This window comes from Pyrus communis, chromosome 12, assembly GCF_041283825.1.
Source record: "Pyrus communis isolate YQ-2024b chromosome 12, ASM4128382v1, whole genome shotgun sequence".
Lineage (NCBI taxonomy): Eukaryota > Viridiplantae > Streptophyta > Magnoliopsida > Rosales > Rosaceae > Pyrus > Pyrus communis.
Window position 1 is genome coordinate 13,568,532 of NC_142576.1, and position 23,299 is coordinate 13,591,830.

The 23,299-nt window shown below is 37.8% G+C and overlaps 1 protein-coding gene across 1 annotated transcript; it reads left to right on the plus strand.

Annotated features, from left to right (window-relative positions):
- Positions 1–1,112: 1,112 nt before the first annotated feature.
- LOC137745232 (elongator complex protein) lies at positions 1,113–5,599 on the plus strand. Its single transcript, XM_068485147.2, has 10 exons — positions 1,113–1,701; positions 1,801–1,890; positions 2,031–2,197; positions 2,342–2,388; positions 3,121–3,190; positions 3,715–3,941; positions 4,067–4,165; positions 4,515–4,590; positions 4,725–4,950; positions 5,270–5,599. The coding sequence occupies exons 1-9, from the start codon at positions 1,535–1,537 to the stop codon at positions 4,916–4,918; spliced, it is 1,137 nt and encodes a 378-aa protein (XP_068341248.2). The 5' UTR covers positions 1,113–1,534; the 3' UTR covers positions 4,919–4,950; positions 5,270–5,599.
- Positions 5,600–23,299: the final 17,700 nt, after the last annotated feature.

Sequence of the window (23,299 nt, forward strand, 5' to 3'; positions counted from 1 at the left end):
CCATACACCGCATCTAAAGTGCCTGAGGTCTTTGTCAGGGAGATCTTCCGCCTTCATAGAATGCCGAAGAGCATAGTCATCGATCGAGGCTCCACATTCTTGAGTCAATTCTGGTCTGCATTCTTCAAGGCTCAACGTACTAAGCTTTGTTACTCCACTGCCTATCATCCTTAATCGGATGGTCAGTTGGAAGTTTTAAACAGAACCTTGGAGCACTATTTGAGGTGTTTCGAATGCGACAAATCGACTAGCTGGAGCTCTTGGTTACCATGGGCCGAGTGGTGGTATAACACCACCTACCAGAGCGTCATAAGGATGACACTGTTTGAAGCAGTTTATGGGTATCCACCACCCACTGTCACTTCTTATGTTCCAGGTTCTACATTAGTCTATGCTGTTGATTCCACTCTTCAGGAGTGAAATACTCTTCTCAAACAACTTCGCCTTAACTTGCAAGCGGCTCAGGATAGGATGAGAACATATGCCAACAAAAATTGCATTGAACGCGAGTTCATGGTGGGAGACTTTTTTTACCTGCGCCTTCAACCTTATAAGCAGACCATAATGAAGAAGAACCATTGCCACAAACTTTCTTCCCGCTACTTTGGACCTTATAGAATCCTGGAACGCATCGGTAAAGTGGTTTACAAGCTGGACCTACCTCTTACTGCTCAAATCCATCCTACATTCCATGTCTCTTTGTTGAAGAAGAAGGTGGGCGATCATGTTAGCTCCTCTACTTAATTTCCACCACTGCAACCAGATGGGCAGGTGGTATGGCAGCCTGAACAGATTCTAAGCAGGGGACTTTTCAAGCGCAACAACAAACCCATCACTCGCTGATTGATCAAGTGGCTAGGACTGTCGGTGGAGGACACTACTTGGGAGTATGCAGATGACTTCCTACTGAAATTTCTTGACTTCGATACTCAGGCCTGAGGACAATCCTTATTTTGGGGCAGATGGAGTTGATGGACTCCTAATCATGGAGAAGCCCAAGGCGTTAGGACTGTTAGGCCCAAAGTCTTTAGTATGGCAGTATGGTACTTTTTGTGTTTCCTTCTGTTGGCTACGTGTCGTAATCTCCGTCATAATAGGATCTCATAGCAAGTCTCAGTGTATTTAGTAACCCTAGCAGCAGCATTCGGGGGATATGAATGAAGAAAGCTTATTTTATTTCTTTCCTTTCCTGTTATTTCCTTCCCTGTTCTGGTGCCTTGTGTGTGTGACTCCATCAGCCGTCCCTTTGCGGCATTCAACATCGATCCCCTTCTCTGTTCAAATTCATAGGCCCCGTCTCCTCTCTCTCAATTCGTACTTCGTAGGGACCAAAGTTCGATTCGCGGCGTTATGTCACCGTAGCTCCGGTTATCCTTCAACGCTTAAATTTGATCTCCTCTGCCTGCAAATGCGAAATGGGAACTCATCTGCTTCTATGGAGTGTTGAAGACTTGTAGTTTAAAGTTTTACCAAATCTCTTCGTTTTCTTTCCAAAGGACCAAATAACACTCCAAGGTTCAAGTACCCAGCAAGAATGGCGGAATGGGTTTGCAGAGCCCTTCGAGACGGTGCGTTGGAAGGCGAGCATGCACCTGCTCTCGCAATCAAGGACTCAATAGTCTCACCTCTCGGCTTCCAAGTTTTTGGTCACGTCCTCTCCCAGCTCTCCACCAACATTTCAGCCGGAAAATCTCAGTCACGGTCGGTTTACCTCTCCCAAAACGACCCAATCTCACGGTTGAAATTTGTAATTTTCCAATGTATCTTTTAGATTAATAATTTTTTTGATTGATTTTATAGAGGTCTTGTGCTCGTCGCGTTTTCTCGGAGTCCGTTGTATTATGTGAATTTGTTGAAGAGGAGAGGACTCGATAATTCCTCTCAGCAACGGTAACGAAAACCTTCTTCTCTTTCCTTACCTTCTACTCTGTTTGATTGAGGAAATTGAAAAGAAAAACAGTGGAGATTTTAATTATACATATGTGTGTGTATAATGTACGGGGGACCAGTGAACTGAATTAGCATTACAGGATTCAGATTTTGGATTGTTACACGGACCCTCTTGGATGGAGAGAAGGGCTTGTGGAGTATGGAAGTGCGAAAAATCTCCCTCATGAAGTTTACAAAGCAGCTAGTGTTTGCAGGAACGTGAAGGATGTGGACACGTTGCTCTCTTCAATTATTTCACTTGGAGAAGGTATTATTGGCTCGATTGGTACTGACATACATAACATTGGAATAAACTTTATTTTCGCAGTAAGACGACTATTTGATCATGTAAGCATTCACATAATTTAGTCCAATTGTAATTGTCGATTTCTGTTTGGTCCTATGCTCGCAGGATTGGTTGGACAAGGGAAAGTTAGTTTCAGTGTTGCAATAGATTCGGTAAGTATGCATTCTGTGAATGTGATATATGAAATTTCAGGGGCAGTGCTTGTAATTTGAGTGGCCTGCTGGTGCTGTATGCCAAGACTGTACAGTGATTTTTTACTTTAGTTTAATATTTTTGTGTGTGTATGTGTGGAAACTTCCTCTCGAGTTTAAAACACTGCCGTACACAAGAAATTTCTCGTCACTTTCTAAGAATCTCGTCTTACCTTCTAAGAATCCCATCTGTGTTGGGGCTTGGAAACCTCCTTCCAGATTTCAAAAAATATGCCAGCTGAAATTTTGATGGATGCGCTCACCTCAGCCATAGAGATTAAATACTTACATGGGACATAGTATGTCATTGGTTTTACAAGAAAATTATTGAATATGCGAGCTTCTTTTGTTGTGGCCATTTTCTGGAATGTCTAAACACAACTGTTTCTGTTGCCTTAGCTTAGTGAGGAGAACGTCAATTGCTTCCGATGTCAAGAAGTATGGACTTTTACGATACTCTTTTGTCTCATATTTAGATAGGGCAGGACACTTTGGTGCCTTCTTGATAGTAGCTCCTGGTTGATATCTATAAGATGTCCTTACTTTTTTGAAAGTCTGTGTTGGAAACTAATTCTTCTGTTGATACGTTTGTTTTTGCCCGCCTTGGGAAATTTTTCTTTCTGGTTACTTTGATGTTTTTCCCTCTCTTTCTGATCATGTTCTTTTTGCTGGATTCCTTTCACAATTTTCCAGGTAAATGAAATGTTAAGGCATGCAACTTTGTCATCAGGTTCTGGCCTTTTAAGCAACCTTCGCTGCTGTGGTATATTTATTTTACTTGCTCCTTGATCTCTTTCCGTTTAGAATCTATTGTTTTAACTTTGATCTAGTCTTATGATTTGTTTTTTCGTGTGCATTAATCTCTTCTGCCACAAGCCTATAGCTGCTACCATACAAACAGTTTAATATACCCTTTTTGGATGATGTAGTATATAGGGCTTCATATGTAAGCCCTTGATAACATAGAAAAACACTTCAAACTCAGTATTGAAAAACCCAACTACTTTGTAACACCAAAGGAATTTCACAACTAAGAATCAATTAGAGCATGACAAGGGATAGACTTTTCTGCAAATTGAGCTCCCAAAGTGTTTTTCACTAAAACTGTTAAACATATAGTTATTTGGGTTTTTTTTTTTTTTTTTTTTCTAATTTACCACAATATATATGGTGTCTCAGTATGAAATGGCCCATCATTCATATTAGACTCGGTGAAGTCCATGATATGGTCACTGCATACATTCAACTTTTGGAATCTGCATATTGACTTTTATGTTATGGTTGCAGAGCAAATTTCAAGCATCTTTTGGTTTTTCCATGCGGATCTTTGTGAAGAAAGGGTCACTGCTGTTATTGAATACATGTCCTCTATGGTGGCCAGCATAGAACCACTAATCCCAATTACAAATGGACACAGAGGTAATTCAGAGAATCTTTCTTTAGCTGAATGGAATTTTACACAAGGGAAATTTCATGTCAGATGCAAACGTAGAAATGGACGTGTCCGAGTGATGGTGATCTATCTCTCTCTCTCTATCTCTCTCTCTCTCTCTTTGTGTGTGTGTGTGTGTGTGTGTTTGAGTTTTCTCCTGATTTAGAAAGCTGGAAAGTGATATGAGTCCCTGAAACTTGTATTCAGTTTGAAGAAATTCATGTTGGGCAGTCGGGCATCAACTTCACATCCCCTTCATCTGAAGATGGAGTAATCAATCAAGTCAATCAAGCCCTTTTGCCGAAGGTAACTTGTTTAGCCTTGTCTTAACTTTGCCTCTCTAAGTCTAAGACCTTATTTGGAATCAAGGATTTCTTTTAATTGTTTATTTTCAGTTTCATTACATTCTGCTATTTCCAATTGTCAATTTGAGTCCATTATGATACAATTGGATGACTACTAACTGAATCGTTTAATAACTTTCACATAAGACATAACTAGACGTTGCATGCATGGACATAAACAGATGTTCACTAGTGAATAGTAAGTTTTATTGTGCATGTTGATAACAAAGTTGTCTAAATTCTATTTATTTTGGAGGAATGGTTATTCCATTGGTTTATTGTTTTATTTTAAAAATGGTTCTTCGCTACAGGTGCAATTCAATCTACAGCTGTCAGAGAAAGAGAAAAATGATAGGGCCAAGGTTGTACTTCCGTTTGAACACCAAGGTATGAAAACATGGTTATATAAGTGGTTTGTTCTTGTACCATGTATTAAATATCAGAAAATAAAGAAAGGGTTTCTTTTCTTTTATCTGCATTAAAGTGATACTCCAAAGCAAACTTTTGACTTTTTCTTGCAGGAAATGGTAAACCCGTACAAATTTATGATGGTCGAAAATCTCTGATGGATAGCAAATATGATGCTGCACCTGCTTCAACTGTGAATTCAAACACCAATGATGATTCTAGCAAGGGTGAAATAATATATTTTCGCGATTCAGAAGATGAGATGCCGGATTCTGATGAGGATCCTGATGATGATTTGGATATTTAGTGGTTTTTCTTTGTTCATAATACTGGAAAACGGTAATTCATTTTCTCCATGTTAATGTGATTAGTTCTTACAGTCAATCGAACATGTCTTTTAGATCTACTGATTTTTATCTGTTACAATATACTAACTCTATCCACTTCTACTGCTATTGTCAATGAAATTGGCAAATCTATGAGTTGGATCTTACATTTCATATCAAATAGTAATACTTATTTCAACTGTTATAAAGTTAGGTCCTCTGAGCATCCTCACTTCCATTAGTTTCTTGTCTGTGCACTAATCAGTTGCGTGTGTTTTCTGCTCTTCTGAGTTTTTTTCAACGATAATGAAAATCTATGCTTATTCTCGCAGGTTTGATTGGGATTTGGGAATCCAATTGTCATGTATGTTCAATCAATTGGGAGGAAATATGTTATAAATTTTCCCAAGACCGAAGGATGATAGTGGGAATGAGTCTGAGATCTAGAAAGCCAAACAAATATCAGAAGATAGAAGGTTGTAAATTTCTTGCGCTCACACCACACAGTGCTCGAAGGGGAGAAACATTTGCCGCATGTGAACTGTATCAATTTTGCCCTCGAAATCTGAAGTCGATCCTTACTGGCAGTCTGTATGATAGATATATCGGAAGCTTTTATTACCGGAAAATATAAATTCAGATGTTAAAGATTTTGCATTCTACCTTTCGCGGTTTATCGTTCTGGTTATTAGTGTTATATCCAGGGGTTTTATGGCTGGTCTGAACTTTTCCTGCGAGTAGTTTGCGCTTTGGAGTGATGAATCAAAACCTGGACACCAAAAGTTTTGATTTGATAAATTGATATGAAATTGGTTTTCACCTTGACACACCCCGATCCGGAATGTCTATCTGGACTCCAAATTGATCTGTGCTGGTCGACACCAAGAGGGTGACGAAACCATAAAGTGTAGTGATGAGGAAAATGTGAGTAAATTTAAACCTAAAAATGCGAAAATGCGAGAGTGCGTATGTGAGCCGGAATGAACCTATTAACACGTGATGTTAGGGCATAAGTAAAGTACAATAAAATTAGAACGAGAATTATATGTAGTCTTTGATATCAACATTTGACATAAATCTTCGTCAAGGCGAACACTGGCACTAAATCCTGGAGGGGCGAAAAACAAGGGTGAGTGGGTCTGAAAATAAAGTTTGTAAAACCTTTTTGAAATGTAATATTCCTTCGCTGTAAAATAAGTATAGTTTTCAAATATAACATACTATGTATAGTATGAAAATACTTACTGTAAACAGTAAAATCGTCAAGGATGCAATACTTCATAATACATCGTAAGTAAACACGTAACACCAGGTAATCCCCTTATCTTGAATAAACAAACATATATACTAACAAGTGCTCATCAACGTATGCTGACACACGAGTTCATGCAAAGGTATTTTGACATGAACATGACTGGGTGTAATAATGATTTACGCTCTAGTGCGTACAATGCGATTAATAGGAGCATATTTATGCGACTTTATTAGCTTGTTTCTTTGCATTTAGTGAGTTAGTTTCCATTTATTATAATAATTTAGTTTATTTTCGTATTATTGTTGGTCCAATTGGTGAAAATGACAATAAAGGGCTAAATGGAGTATAATGGAGCAGTTTTGGACTTGGATTGGTTAGCATGCGTGTGGAGCATAATGGATGGACGTTTTTGGAGTTTTACATGTGCTAAATATGTCCTATGATTTGGAGAATCAAATTTGGAAGCTTGGAAGACAAGGAATCAGCTGAAAAGAAGGAACCTTATCCAATCTTATCCAAACTAACCTTATCTAATCCTATCTTATCTCATCTTATCCAAACATTATCCCCATTTATCCAACATTATCTCAGATTATTTCCAGCTGCAAAAGGAGTCCTTATTCTATTCTAAATCCTTCCTATCTGATTCAAGGAGTCCTAAAGCAATGCTAAGACCCTATCCTTTTCCTCCTTGGTTTCTGCCGAACCCTAGCCTATAAATACACATTGTTGCCGCAACTTTCAGAGAGCAAGTTTTTTTTTTTAGAGAAAATAGGGGTGTGCCACAGGTTTTTGAGATTTCTTAGAGACTTGTGCCGTGCTTGCAAGGAGAAGAAGGATTTGTACTGTGACCCTGCATCCAAGGATTGTGCCGAATCTACCATTGGAGTGCTAGGGGATTTCTAGGTTCTTTCTATCCTTCGTTTTCGTTCAATGGTTAAATTAGATTGGTTTCGTTTAATTGCAAACATGTGGAGCTAATTTCGTTTTAGCTAGAGGTGAATTCAAAACCATGAACATATGCGTGATATAAATTGATTACATCCAGTTATTGTTTCATAAATTGTGAATGCAATTTACTTATATGTTTGATTGATAACTTATTCTTGTATGTTGATTAAGGAGGCCTACTTAGTTTGCATGCATGAATTTGATGCTAAAATATAAGGGAATTTCATCTAATAGTTATGAAATTATATTTATAAGTAGTGGAAATCACTAATTATGATTGTGTTAAGTAAATTCCTGGCAGGAGTATCATGCTTTTCATAGTTACAAATGCCATGTCAATGCTTATGATTTTCATAGAACTTAATGATCTTTGATATGTATCTCTATCATGCAATTCATATAGGGAACTTGATAAGAATAATTTGATTACGTCGCTGAATCCAATTCAATGAATTTAGGAAAATCTGATGCTTAATTTGTGCAGTTCACGATTAACTTGGGGTATTGTTATTCATGGTTTATAGGAATAATAAATGGAGATCCGATTTGTGTTGCATATGTGTCGTGTGGAGAAGGACCCTCTAGCTAGCCTTTTACCCTCTTTATTCACCCCAATTTAGTATCAATCAGTTTGTTTTCTGCAAGTTACTTAGTTTTAGTTTTAAATTTTATCCAAACCAAACCCCCCACCATTGTGTCGTGTTAGTTTTAAAATTCGTTCAAACCTGTTGCTCGTTAGTATTTTGAGTTAAGTCTAGAATTCATCCAAATCACCATTTAGTTCTTGTTTTGAGTCAATTTGTTTGTTTTGCGCTATTTTGAGTCAATAGAGTCTAGTTTTGTGTTTTAAAATCTAATTTGTGTTGATTAGCATCTCTTCTAATCCCCGGCCTAGAACGATCCCTACTTATGTATACTACAATTGTCTAAAAATGGTTTAATTTGTGTGTTAGTTTCTACCACATCAACGATGTGAACATACACGTGAAGCCTGGCCTTTGCCCATGCATGTACAAACACTAGTATAACATGCATGATGAGCAGTAATATAAATATGATCATACTACGGAAACTTCGTAATTCACCACATAAAATAATAATATTTGTAGTCGTAAGTATATTCATGGCATCACGTCAAAATATGTATAAACGTGCATCCCATAGAATTAATGAGAATTTCATAAATTCCGCCAATACGCTAATTCTTAAAAATGTTAGTCTAATATAAGTGTAACATAGAAAATTCTTTATCAAATATATAAACAGAAACTAAATAAATATATAATATTTAAAAGCAAAGACCCATTGACAAATCATGTCGTCGAGTCGAACCCACCTCATGGGCATCGAAGATCCTTGAAATGCATTTCACCTATAAACGAAATCATTTACGTAAATATATAACGAACTAACATAAATATGCATTTTCGTACAAAGTATAGCTAATAAAGAAACTATTTTAAAATGGTCGAATTTCGGAAAATGGATGGTAGATTAGGATTCAGCACGTCGAGAAACCTAAAGAAGGACCTCGGGTTCCTCCATAAGCCGCCACAAGGTGGCTGCACTGTCAGCCACGCGCCGAGGACTGGGTGCCAACCATGCGCGTCCATGCACCTCGAGTACCAATGTACTCGCCTTCCTTGCAAAGGCCTGTGTTTTGCAGGTTGTAGGGCCGTTTTCCCAAGCTCATTCTAAGCTCATCTCAACCAAAAATAGTGATTTAAAAGCCAAAGTGGAGTTAGGAATGCAGAGAATTGATTTATACCAATTTGAGGGCCAACGAATGCCGGAGATGGCCAAAAAATGATCTAAAGGTGATTCGTCAGTCACCAAAAAACTGGGGAAAATTCCTCCTAGTGTGTGTTATGCATCAAATCATCCCCCAAACTCATTTTTAAGGTTAAAAACAACATTAGAGCTTCAAAATAAGAAGGATTCGAGAGTCTCGAGGCTCATTATGGTAAGAGAAATGAGTGAACAGGGATAAAAGTCACTGTGTAGTGTAGGGTTTCAAGTTTGTGGTCTGAGCTTGTAGACCGAGGTCCCAATTTCTAGCTGGAAGTTTGACGAACTTCGTTGAGGTGGTGAGTCCAGGTTGTCATGTTGGCCGCTGCACCTTCCCAGTTCTTCACCAAGAGAAGAGAGAGCTTGAGAGTTTAAGGGAAAGGTAGACGAAAGAAGATAGGGAGAAGAGAAAGAGAGCTGAGAGAGATAGGAGAGTTCGAGAGGGTCCCTAATATGTGTGGAAGAACTACCACGTGGCCAGAGATGAAAGGAGAATTTGTGATGTGTGGATCCCACATGCCAAAAATAAATTATTAAAATAATAAATAATTATAAGAAATATATAAAATAGTACTTTTTATTTTTTTTTATTTTTACAAAAGTATATTTCGGATTCATAGTTCCATAAAATCTTCATCGTAACTCCAAATTCGATTCCACTTACGGCTACGCGTTTGTAGTGACGAGTGCTACGAGAATAAGCTAAAAGAATGTTTCGTACGTCTCACTATATGCTGGTCAACAAAAGTCAACATCCTCGCCTCTAGGGACATTTTCATCAATTCACTCTTTTAAAATTAATAAAATCATAAAATTAGGGATGGGTTGTTACAATCTACCCACCTTAAAAATTTTAAAAAAATAAAAAACAATTTCCCCGAAATTTGAAATCACTTGTTATACATAAAACACTCAAGATAGAAAGAAAATATATATAGAAAAAATCAAGCTAGAGTGGTTGCATAAAAGAGAATGTCATTCCGTCGCGATTGGATTGCAATGATTCCTTTTTCATGCATCCAAACTCAAACTTTCCTTCTCCTTCAATACAATACTAAAATATAAAATCCTTTATAAAAACATAAAGTCAAAAATAGATATATAATAACATAACATCAAAATACGTATATAATTAAGTAAAGTTAACATAGTTGTACTGAAATTAAAAACCAACATAGAAAAATTTCACCTACGAATTCGTAGCATCATGTACTATGAGAATAAGTGTAGTGTCTTTGAGTCAAGCCCAAACAATAAATAAATAAAATGTTAATGTAGATGGGCCTACTTGCCCACTTGCTTAACGATTCCAACGAATAAGTTATCGATATTATGGTTTGCAACCTGCAATACCGACAACTCACTATTGTCTCGATAAGCAAATATTAAATTTCTGAGGGTGTAATATTACCATATTACCCTTCATTGGAAATCCATATAAATCAACTGAATAACGCTTCGATCACGCTTATGTACTACCCTCTCGAGCGACGCCGTCAACATTACATAATTTCCTATATTGTACTCTCGATGTGTGGAATACCTGTTCGCAATACTCATTTGTCAATCATATATTGTTCTTAAAATCTCTATACATCGGCTCAAATGGTATCATAGCCAAACCAGAATAATAACTATCGTTGTATACAACTTAAACAGAGATAGGCGTCTATCATAACCAAGCTAAAACTGCAAAACAGACAAAAGCAATATGTTCTCCAAGGTCCGGATATTTCATTTAGACTGGCTGTTAGTCTGAGGGTGAAATGTGGTATTGAATAACAATTTAGTACCCATGGCTTCCAAGAAGACTTCCCAAGACTTGGAAGTGAAACACACGTCACAGTGAGATATAATAGTGACATGCACACCATGTAGCCGAACAATATAGTTCACAACGCCTTAGCAAGCAGATTCATAGTGAATTTCTCTTGAATTTAGTTAAAAACTATGTCGAGAAGGCTAAAAGAACACTCGAGAATTTGAGGGTCAAAACAAGCCTATCAAATCTAGAATACAAAGTAACTGGAATGAATGCATGACATCTTGCTATAACGGTAGCTTCTGGAATATTCGATCACCAATGGTAAAGATTCATTTAGCAGAGTATTTGTTGGGTGATTGAGGAATTAATGGTCACAGTAGACGTAGATCGAAACATTAGGAAATTTGAAAAATTCATGAAAGAGAAATTTTACTAAGTGATATAAATATAATCCCTTTGGACCAATGGAAGGTGAGCTGACCTGTCACGCCAGTCGATAATCATTGAAACATCATCATAATATCCACATGTACAAGATACCTCATACTGGGAGCTTATGATGATATTTGTCCATCTCTATTCGGATATGAAAAATGATTATAACCACTCGGACGATTTCTTGATGATTTGTAAGTACCGTTGTATCAATACTCGTGACATCTAGCTGAAATGAGATAGGACAGACTGAAGGTGTTCAAGGGTAGATATGTCTTTTGCTGTGGTAAACAATAACTACGTTTGCATAACCAGGGTGACTGATAAGAGCATATTCATGCGACTTAAATGGCTTGTTCTCGTGCATTTACGTTATGTTTCTTTAGTTATTTTAGTCCTTTATGCTTCTTTTGTGTGTTTTCAGGTTCTAAGGGCTTAAGGAGCAAAGAAGTGCATTTTGGAGCCTTTTGGAGCACTTTTGGGCTAAGGATGGATAGCTTATGTTTGGAGCCAAGGTGTTGGACGAAATTGAGGCACTTTAGGACACAAAACAATGGCCCTAGCCCAATTACATAACCTTGCCGTGGCTTATCCCTTCTCCCCTTCCCTTGCCATGCAAACCACCCTATTTTAGGCCCATTCTATGTACTTAAACCCTAGCCCTTTAACCTTGCAGCCCTATTCTGATTTATTCACCTCCATATTCTGATTTATTCAGATGCATTCATCATCATTCACCCTAGCATTGCAGCCACATGCACTCCCATTCTTTAATTCAGCCATTTTCTCCCATTCTAACACACTTTGCCGTGCATCTCCTTGCAATTCCAGCCATCTCACTTCATCATTGCAGCCACATTCTTCCATTCCCACTTCAATCATTCACCCTAGTTGGCAGCCACATGCTTTCCCATTTCAATATCATTCTTCCAAAATCATTGCAGCCACATTCTCCCTTCATTGCCGTGCAGTTCATATCCTATTTCCAGCTTTCCCCCTTGCAATTCCACATGCATTCCCTCTTTAATCATTCTTTTCCTAGGTGTTTTTCCATCATTATTTCAGCCACATGCACTCTCAATCATAAGAGCCACATGCACTCTTAAACAATCAGCCACATATTCTCCCATTCCCCCTATAAAAACCCATCCATTCAGCCACAAAAACCATTCACGCCAGAAATTCATTCCCTCTCTCTAACACAGCCATACTTAACCATTCTTCATATTTTCTGCCCAAAAACACTCCTTGCCTTCCCCTACATCCATCCCTACCCTAAACACATCATTCTACATCATCCATAACCCCCAAAACTCACCAAAACCCTTTGTGCCGCAACAACTAGAGGAGAAGAGGCCTAAACGTTCATACAATTCAAGTTTGAGTTGTTGGGATTTTTAGGTGTACTTCGTTCTTGATGTTTACTTTGTTATTACTCTCTAAGTTTGTTGTAATCATGAGTGGCTAAACCCCTAATTAGTTAGGGGAAAGTTTGAAGCCATGAACATGTTTGAAATATGAATTGATTTCTTCCAATTGTGATTTGTTAAGTTGTGATTGCAATTCAATTATCTGTGTATTAAAAACTTGTTTTTGTATGTTGATTAGGGATGCATACTTAGTCTTCATGCATAAACTCGATGCTAGTTTATAAACGAATTTCACCTAATCGTCACAAGTTTATAAACATGAGTAGTGAAGGTTGCTAGTCACAACCGCGTTAATTGAATTCTTGGCAAGAGTATCATGCATTCATAGTTACAATTGCCTCGTCAACACTTATAATTTTCATAGAGCATAATGATCTCTCATTGTATCTCTTCTATGCATTCATGTTGAGAACCATTGGAGAATGATTTGAATTGTCACATGCATCATCCAATTCAATAACATAAGGAAAATTCGAGAGTTAATTAGTGCATCACGGTTAACTTGGGGTGTTGAGCATCGTAGTTAATGAAAAGCAATTGGAGAAACGATTCATATATAAATGTATCATGTGTGGAGACTGGACCTCTAACTAATCCATCCATCATCTTGTTTCTCAATTCCGTTTTAGAAACTGCCTAGTTTTACAACTTGTTTTGTTATTTCAATTTTTCGTCAAATCAAAACCCCCCTTTACTTTCTTGTTCTATAGTGTTTAGAATCTGTTTAGTTTATGTTTTAAAGTGTTTTGACTCAACTTATAATTCTAAATTCGTCCAAAATTGGGTTGAAGGTCAGAAACTGCCTAGTTAGTGTTGTTAGGCAGTTTTGAGCCTTTTGGAACTTGTTTTGAGTCTTTTGAACTTGTTTTGAGTCCTTTGAGTCTTTGTGAACGTTTTTATCTTTGTTTTTATGTTTTTGAGTCAGTTTAGAGGTTTAGCAAGCCCTCCTAATCCCCGGTCTAGAACGATCCCTACTTGCATCTTTACTACAATTTGACATCAAGAGGGTTAATTTGTGTGCTTAACTATTTTCGCATCAGTGACACACAATGGTGCAATCGTAGGCGTTGATTTGGTTCTTCCCTCGCCATTGTCAGAAATTTAATTCCTTTCCAAATGAAGATGTATTTGAGAAGTTTATGAGGTTGGTAAAGACTTTGACACATTTCTCCATAGAGAAATGTCATCAAATCTTCAAGTGAATAAGGTAATCATTGATTCACGGTCGGCAGCAAGGTAATTCACTTCATGCAGTTCCAATCATGGGTAGACATAAACAATACTCCATCATGTTGCATCAGCACACAGCCATAATAGTCAGTGAGACGTCTTTGTAGAATTCAAAATTATTGATGTCATCGTAAAGTGTAAGAACAATGCCTAACTGAGACAACACTTCAGTTGTCAGAAATTTTATTCACACTCAACATTTTAATTTGAACTAACTTTCCTCGGTCAACTTGTGAGGAGAAACGCTATAACTGCAAAATCGCTAATAAGCTGTCAATAGAAATTGACAAAACCAAGGATATCTCGTAGTTTACAACACTTTGTAAGGATTTCTACTTTCTTCTGCTATAACTTTTTGGAAAAAAAAGAAAAGAATATCACATGCTGAAATCACGTCTCCCAAGTAAAGTACTTGATCTAAACAAAGTTAAAATTTGAAGAATTTGGTATAAAGCTAACTGCTGGTTTTTAGAGAATTTGGTCTCACTGCCAAAGTAGATAAGAAAGTCGTCGATAAGACTATTACGAATTTGTCAGGCTACAGAAGAAACTTGGCTTTAAAAGTTGGTCGGAGATACCATCAATTCGAAGTGTGGGTTAACGGTTTTAATCGCCACCCAATTGAGTTGCTAAAATCTAGGTACGATCCTAAGGTTCGGTCTTTTGCCTTTGCGGTTAGATTTAAGGTTCCCTAAATAAAGTGTTTGGTTTGGTAAGTTGGCAAGAAAAGGCGATTTTGACCTTTTTAGAGCAGTTTTGGGCTTATTATGGATAGCTTGTATATGGAGCAAGGTGGATGGACGAATTTGGAGTCAAAAGAGGCTAGGAATATGCTACAAATCAGAAAAGGAAAGTTCAAGACAAAGAAGATAAGGAAAGAGCAAGAAATATGGAAACTTATCCTAACCTAATCTTGTTCCACCTTAATCCTAGCTGCAAGTGGACCTAAAACCTAATTTCTAGAAGCCTTATCTGACCCTAAAAGGGTGCCGCACCTTTCCCCCTTTTATGCTTTCTAGAACACCCAAAATCAGCCACAAAACACTTAGTTTCTAGAAGGCCCAATTTTGGGCGAATTTCCTAAACCTTTTTCTGATTGGATTCTGATTTAATTTGGCCCTTTTCCTCTTGGATTTGGATTGTATAAGTCCATATTTGAAACCAATTGGGCTAGGACTTAAGTTCCCAACCTTTGCCGCAAACCCTAGTGGCCCTAATCACTTATTTCTGCTAGGTTTAACCCTAAATTCTGATTGCTAGGGTTTTGGCCGAGTACTATATAAAGGGACCTTAAGTTGCCGCACCCCCGGACACACCCTATGTAGCCATTCATTCGTCAGTTCATTCATTCATTCACACACACACAATCCATTCAGAAAATACAACCTTGTGCCGCAAATTCTAGGGAGAAGAAGGAGTGCCGTGGCTTCCATAGGAGAAAGAGACCCTTGTGCCGCAAGAATCTGCATCCATTGGAGACTTTGGGAGTTCTTTCTTCCCTTGTTTCGTTTCCGTGTTTATTTTAATTTGCTTTTCAATTGTTATGAACATGTGTAACTAAGTTTTTCTTAGTTAGAGGTGAATTCAAAGCCATGGACTTATGTTTTATATGAATTGATTTCCTCCAGATTTTGTTGAATTGTGAATGTGATTTACTTAATTGATTTATTGAGAACTTGTTCTTGTGTGTTGATTAAGGATGCATACTTAGTTTTCATACATGAATTTGATGCTAGGATATAAGGGAATTTCACCTAATCGTTATGAACTTATATTCACATGTAGTGAAAATCACTAGTCATGATTGTATTAAGTAAATTCTAGGCAAGAGTATCATGCAATTCATAGTTACGAAGGCCTAGTCAATGCTTAGGGTTTTCAAAAAGCTTAATGATCTTTGATTTTATCTCTATTATGCAGTTCATGTAGGGAATTTGATAAGAATAATTTGATTATCGATGTGTATTCCATCCAATTCAATGAAAATAGGAAAACCTGAAAGTTAATTTGTGCTTTTCACAATTAATTTGGGGCATTGTCATTCATGGTTTAAAGGGATAAAATCTGGAAATCAATTTATGTTACATATGTGCATGTGTGGAGAAGGTCCCTCTAACTAGCCTTTTTCCCACTCAATTCACCTAATTTAGTGCCTAATTTGTTTAGTTTACAATCTGTCCAATTTAATTAATTTCGTCCAAATCAATTCCCCCTTTTATTAATTGTGTTAGATTAGTTAGAAAAGTGTTTGAATTTGTCCAAATTAGTGTTTTGAGTCTAAGTTAGTTAAATTTCGTCCTAATCACCCTTTAGAGTCTAGTTTGAGTCTATTTGAGTGTTTTGTGCTGTTTTGAGTCTTTTTAATTTGTTTTGAATCATATAGGTCTAGTTAAGTGTTTTTAAGTTTAGTTTTGTGTTTTTAAGTCAGTTTAGAGTAGATTAGCATCCCTAGTTAATCCCCGGTTAGAACGATCCCTACTTGCATATATACTACAATTGTCACAAATAGGGTTTAATTTATGTGTTACGATAATTTTCACATCAAATTTTGGCGCCGTTGCCGGGGATTAGCAAACTTGCTAATCCCTTGTGTTTGTGTCGTGTCAAAGTTTGTCTTAAGGTCAAAAGTGTCATGTGTTTATTTATTCTTTCTTTTAGTGTTTACCGTGCCTTTTTTCTTAATTTTTGTGTGTTTGCCGTGCCTCTAAGAGAGTTGCTGAATTCTTTTGTTTCATTGTTCTAGGTACAAGTGTATGACACTTAGTTCTCATCCCGTTTGTGAGAATATCTTGGAGTTTGACGACGATTTTGAACGAACTTTGAGAAGAAAGAGGAAGCAACCAGAACCTAATGCACCTAGTTTTTGTTCTGAGGCTGAATCTGAAGAAGAAGAAGTGGAAGAGAACAAGTCATGGAGGTGGATAATCGAACAATGAAGGAGCTTTCTGCCTCCAGGTTGGACAATGCCGTGCCAATTTGCATTGAATACCCTAGGACGGCTCAAGGCAAGATCGATGAGTTCAAATTGAAGTCAAGCTTGCTGCATCATATTCCCAAGTACCATGGGTTGTCCATAGAATATCCAAACAAGCATTTGAAGGAGTTTGAAGTTGTATGCTCAAGCATGACACCCATTAACGTCGATGGGAATATTTTGAAGATGAAAGCTTTTCCATTCTCTCTTATGGAAAAGGCTAAGGATTGGCTTTATGAATTGACACCCGGGACCATTACTTCTTGGGAAAGCATGAAAAGAGCATTCTTGGAGAAATTCTTCCCAACTTCAAGAGTGATTCTTTTGAGGAAGAAGATTAGCGGAATTCAACAAAATCAAGGGGAGTCTTTTCCAACGTATTATGAACGTTTCAAGACGTTAGTTGCATCATGCCCTCAACATCAAATGAAGGAAGAGCTCTTAATTCAATATTTCTACGAGGGACTCCTTCCAATTGAGGGGCAAATGCTAGATGCTTCAATGGGAGGTGCTTTGGTTAACAAAACACCGGTGGTTGCCAAAGTTTTAATTGCAAACTGAGCATTGAATGCATAACAATATGAAGGTGTTGGTCAAAGAGATACCCCACGGCAACAAGTGAATGTGGTAAGTGCAATTTCTAAAATTCAATCTCAATTAGCTAACCTCACTATGTTTGTGTCTCAGGTGGTCAATGGATCCAAAGTGCAAGGTGCGGCCATTTGTGGAGTGTGTTCCATGCGAGGGCATCTTAATGATCAATGTCCTCAATTGATAGAGAATGGAGGATCGGAAAGCGCCAATGCCATAGGTTATCAAGGCCAAAATTAGCAAAGGAATGATCCATACTCAAATACATACAATCCAGGTTGGAGAGATCATCCAAACTTCAAGTGGAAGAACCCTCAACAACCTCAACAACAAGGAGGATATAGACAGCCACCCCTTGGGCTCTATCAAAGGCTATACGTACCACCACAACTTCCACCACAATCCGCTCAACCAAATTTAGGTACGTCTTTAGACAATGATACACTTATTAAGTTACTTACAAATTTGTCTCAGGGGCAAGAGAATCAAAACAAAGCGAGGCAAAATCAAGACAAAAGGGTGGACCAGTTGGAGAAACAAATTGGACAGATAGCAGAGTTTGTAGGACAATTCCGAGACCAAGGCAAACTACCTAGCTCAACCATCGTCAATCCAAAAGGAGGTTTTGAAACCGCTAAGGCTATCACCTTGTGAAGTGGAAAGGAAGTTGGAACTAACCCCAAACCAACCAAATCAAGTCAAAAAGAGGACGAAAAGCTGCTGCTCCAAGAGGAGGAATTGGACAAAGCCACGGCAAGGGTGGAACAAACCTTGTCGCAGCCCCCTAGTGCACCAAAACTGTCTAATACCACCAAGATCAGTCCAAATTCGACTTTGTCAAGTTCTATTCCACTAAATGTGCCCTTTCCTAGCAGGTTTAGGCAATCAAAGAAGGAGGAGAATGAAAAGGACATTTTGGAAACCTTTAGGAAAGTTCAAGTCAATATCCTGCTCCTTTATGCAATCAAGCAAGTTCCTAAGTATGCCAAATTCTTAAAAGAGCTTTGCACAACAAGGAAGAGGATTTCAAACAAGGAGGTAGTCCAGGTAAGTGAAAATGTGTCTGCAGTGCTACAAAGGAAGCTACCACCTAAATGCAAAGATCCGGGTAGTTTTACAATCCCTTGTGTTATTGGAAATACTAAGTTTGAACATGCTATGTTAGACTTAGGAGCATCAATTAATGTCATGCCTTACTTAATTTATGCATCTATGAACTCAGGAGAGCTTAAAAATGCTAGTGTGATTATTCAATTGGCCGATTGTTCTAATGCATATCCAAAAGGACTTTTAGAAGATGTTTTGGTACAAGTTAACAATTTGATCTTCCAAGCGGACCTTTATGTGCTTGACATGGAAGATCCGGCCCATTCTACCCCATTGCCGATCCTCCTTGGGAGACCTTTCATGAAAACGGCCCGCACCAAGATAGACGTGTTCAAGGGGACATTAACAATGGAATTTGATGGGGAAGTTATTGATTTCAATCTTTCTGAAACTATAAAATATCCTAATGACAATCATTCTTGTTTTTCTATTGATATATTTGATTCATTGGCGCAAGATTATCTTGACTCCTTGGAGAGGGATCCCCTTGAAACGACCATTATTAAAGGAATGAGACTAAAAAACCAGGGGCAAGAAAGGATCAAACCCACAGCATGCATGTGGAATTCCATGCCGTGCCTACATGTAAAGATGAGGCTGAGATGGTTACTGCCCTTGAGTCGTTGCCACAACACTTTGGTAAGCCTCCAAACCCAATTCCAATTCCTGTTTCTACTAACAAGTTGTTACCTTCAGTGATTCAGGCACCCATTCTTGAGCTTAAACCATTGCCGGATCATTTGAAGTATGTCTATTTGGGAGAAAATGAGACGTTGCCCATCATAGCTTCCTTATCCCTTACGGCAATGAAGGAGGAGAAATTGATTCGGGTGTTGAAAGAGTACAAAACAGCCATAGGATGGACGTTGGCCTACATCAAGGGTATTAGTAATACAACTTGCATGCATCGTATACTTCTAGAGGAGGGGGCTAAACCAACTAGAGAGGCTCAACGCCGGCTCAACCTTCCAATGATGGAAGTTGTGAAAAATGAGATTATCAAGCTTCTTGATTGTGGGGTGATCTATCCTATCTCGGATTGCCGTTGGGTTTCATCGGTTTAAGTTGTGCCAAAGAAATCCGAAGTGACTATGGTGAAGAATGCCGAGAATGAGCTTGTGCCAACCCGTATTCAAACAGGTTGGAGAGTGTGCATTGACTATAGGAAGCTCAACGCCACCACAAGGAAAGATCACTTCCCTTTGCCGTTCATTGATCAAATGCTTGAAAGGTTAGTTGGTCATTCTTTTTATTGTTTTCTTGATGGTTATTCGGGATATAATCAAATTGCTATAGCTCCAGATGATCAAGAAAAGACTACTTTTACTTGTCCATTTGGTACTTTTGCTTATCGTCGAATTCCATTTGGTTTATGTAAGGCACCAGCCACCTTTCAAAGATGCATGGTAAGTATTTTTTCAGATTTTGTAGAAAAGATTATTGAAATTTTCATGGATGATTTTAGCGTGTTTGGTGATTCATTTGATGATTGGTTAGGTAATCTCACATTAATCTTCAAACGATGCATTGAAACTAACCTTGCTTTAAATTGGAAAAAATATCATTTTATGGTAAAACAAGGAATAGTTCTAGGTCATATTGTTTCGGCCAAGGGTATTGAAGTTGATAAATCAAAAATAGATCTTGTACGCTACTTACCCTCTCCTACTTCGGTTAGAGAGGTTCGTTCTTTTCTTGGACATGTAGGATTTTATAGGCGATTCATCAAAGACTTTTCTAAGATTTCCCAACCCCTATGCCGACTTCTCCAAAAGGATGTACCATTCAAGTTCGACGAGGAATGTGAGAAGGCCTTCAAACACCTAAAGGAGATGCTTACTTCAGCCCCTATCATAGTTCCACCAGATTGGAGCCTTCCTTTTGAGCTTATGTGTGATGCCTCAGATTATGCATTAGGAGCTGTTTTAGGCCAAAGGAAGAACAAGCAGCCGCATGTCATATACTATGCATCCCAGACCCTAAATGATGGTCAATTAAACTACTCCACAACAGAAAAAGAACTTCTTGTTGTTGTTTTTGCTTTAGATAAGTTTGGTTCTTATTTACTTGGTACTAAAGTTATAATCTATTCTGATCATGTAGCGTTGATAGGAGCATATTTAGGCGACTTAGCTAGCTTATTCTTGTGCATTTGTGTTATTATTTCTTAGTTAATGTAGTATTTCAACTCATTTTCGGGTGTTTGTAGGTCCAAAGGGTTAAAGTACCAAGAAAATGCATTTTGGTGCATTTTGGAGTAGTTTTGGGCACTAAATGGATAGCTTGTATATGGGCCAACATGGATGGACGAATTTGGAGTTCAAAAGGCTAGAAATCTGATAAGAAGATGAAGAAATTAAACTCAAGACAAAGTGGATAAGGAATTAGCTCAAAAGAGGAAACATTATCCAAAACCTTATCCAACATTATCCAAAACCTTATCTTATTTTATCCTATCCTAACCTAATCTTGTTCCACCTTAATCCTAGCTGCAAGTGGACCTAAAAACATGATTTCTAGAAGCCTTATCTAACCCTAAAAGGGTGCTGCACCCTTCCCCTTTTGATCTCTTCTAGAAAACCCAAAATCAGCCACAAAACACCTAGTTTCTAGAAGGCCCAATTTTGGACGAATTTCCTAAACCTTTTTCCTTTTAGATTTTGATTTATGGGGCCTCATTCCTTGTGGATTTGGGTTACACAAATCCTTTTATGAAACTAATTGGGCCAAACCCTCTCCTAAGAGGATTTGGCTCACTTGTGCCGAACCTTAGGGCCCTAATCCAATAAATCTGCTAAGTGTAACCCCAATCTAATTAACCCTAGGACTATATAAACATATTTTCAGCCACAAATTCGTATCACCCCCTTATGCTATTCAGAAACTTATTGCCGCAACCCCTATCATTCATTCTTCATCCTTCATCCACTCCATACACTTCCATATACAACCTGCCACACTCTACCACCATAATCGGCCATTATTCATCATCTCAAGCAAGAATACATCATCCATTACCCCCAAAACCACCACCCACATCTTGTGCCGCAGCAAGGAAGAAGAAGGAAAGCCCTAGCCGTGCATGCCATTCGACTTGGAATTGCTGGAACGTTTTAGGTGTAATCTTTCTTGTGTTTTTCAATGTTTAATTTCAAGAATCTTTGCTTTGCAAGTATGAGGAACTAATCCCCTTTTGGCTAGGGGGAATTTCGAAACCATGGCTATATTTGCAATATGATTTGATTACTTCCAGTTGTGATTTCATGAATTAAGAATTCAATTTACTTATCTATTTGAATTAAAACTTGTTTATGTATATGCATTGAGAGTGCACACTTAATTTGCATGCATAAATCTGATGCTAGGATATAAGGAAACTTCACCTAATTGTTGGGAACTTATATTCATAAGTAGTAAAGGTTGTTAGTCACAATCATGTTAAGTAAATTCTTGGCATAAGTATCATGCGCTTTCATAGTTACGAATGCCTCATCAACACTTATGATTTTCATAGAATTTAATGATCTTTGATTGTTTTTCTATTATGCGCTTTCATGTAGAGAACTTTTGAGGAATAATTTGATTGCAATGCGCTAATTCCATTCAATTCAATGACCTAAGGAAAATCTGAGAGTTAATTTAAGCGTACCTAATTAACTTGGGGTGTTGAGGTTCATGAGTCATTGAAAAAGCAACTGGAGATTGTTTTGTATGCAAGTATGTCATGTGTGGAGAAAAACCTCCTAGCTAACCCATCATCCATTTAATTTCACCAATTTCGTGCAAATCTGCCTAGTTTAATTTCTCATTTTGTTTGTTTTATTTTCGTCCAAAACCAAATCCCTATTTATTTTAGAGTGTCTAACTAGTTAGAATATGTTTTAGATTGTGTTTTCAAGTGTTTTGAGTCAAGTTAAAACCAAAATTCGTCCAATTTCGTGTTTAGAGTCAAATCTGCCTAGTTTGTGTTTGTAGGCAGTTTTGAGTGTTTTTAGCTTATTTTGAGTCTTGTGACCTTGTTTTGAGTCTTTTAAGTTGAGTTAAGTGTTTTAAAGTTTAGTTTTAGTTATTTGAGTCAGTTTAAAGTGTTTAGCAATCCCTCATAATCCCCGGTTTAAGAACGATCCCTACTTACTTATATACTACAATTGTCAAAAGAGGGTTAATTTGTGTGTTAAGTTAATTTTCGCATCAAGCGTTGAAGTACTTACTTACGAAGAAGAAGGCCAAACCAAGACTTATTGTTGGATGCTTCTCCTCCAAGAGTTCGACCGGGACAAGAAAGGAAGTGAAAACGTGGTGGATAACCACTTGAGCCGTATGGTGCATGAGGAGGATGCCGTGCCTATCCCAGAGACATTCCCAGATGAGCAATTGCTGTCCATAGAGGTAAGTGCACCATGGTATGCCGATTTAGTGAACTATTTAGTGTCTAAACAAGTTCCAAGCAACCTAAACAAGCACCAAAGTGATAAACTTAAAAAGGATGCACGTTTTTATGTGTGGGATGACCCATATTTGTGGAAATATTGCCCTGATCAAATTCTACGTAGGTGTGTGCATGAAACGGAGTTTAATTCAATTTTAACCTTCTGTCACACTTATGCATGTGGGGGTCATTTTGGCACTCAAAGAACAGGACATAAAGTCTTAGAATGTGGATTTTATTGGCCTACTATATTTAAGGATGCTAGAACTTTTTGTGTGACTTGTGATCGTTGCCAAAGAACGGGCAATATAGTTGCCAAAGACCAAATGCCACAACATCCCATCTTTTCTGTCGAAATCTTTGATGTTTGGGACATTGATTTTATGGGTCCTTTTCCTTCATCTTAT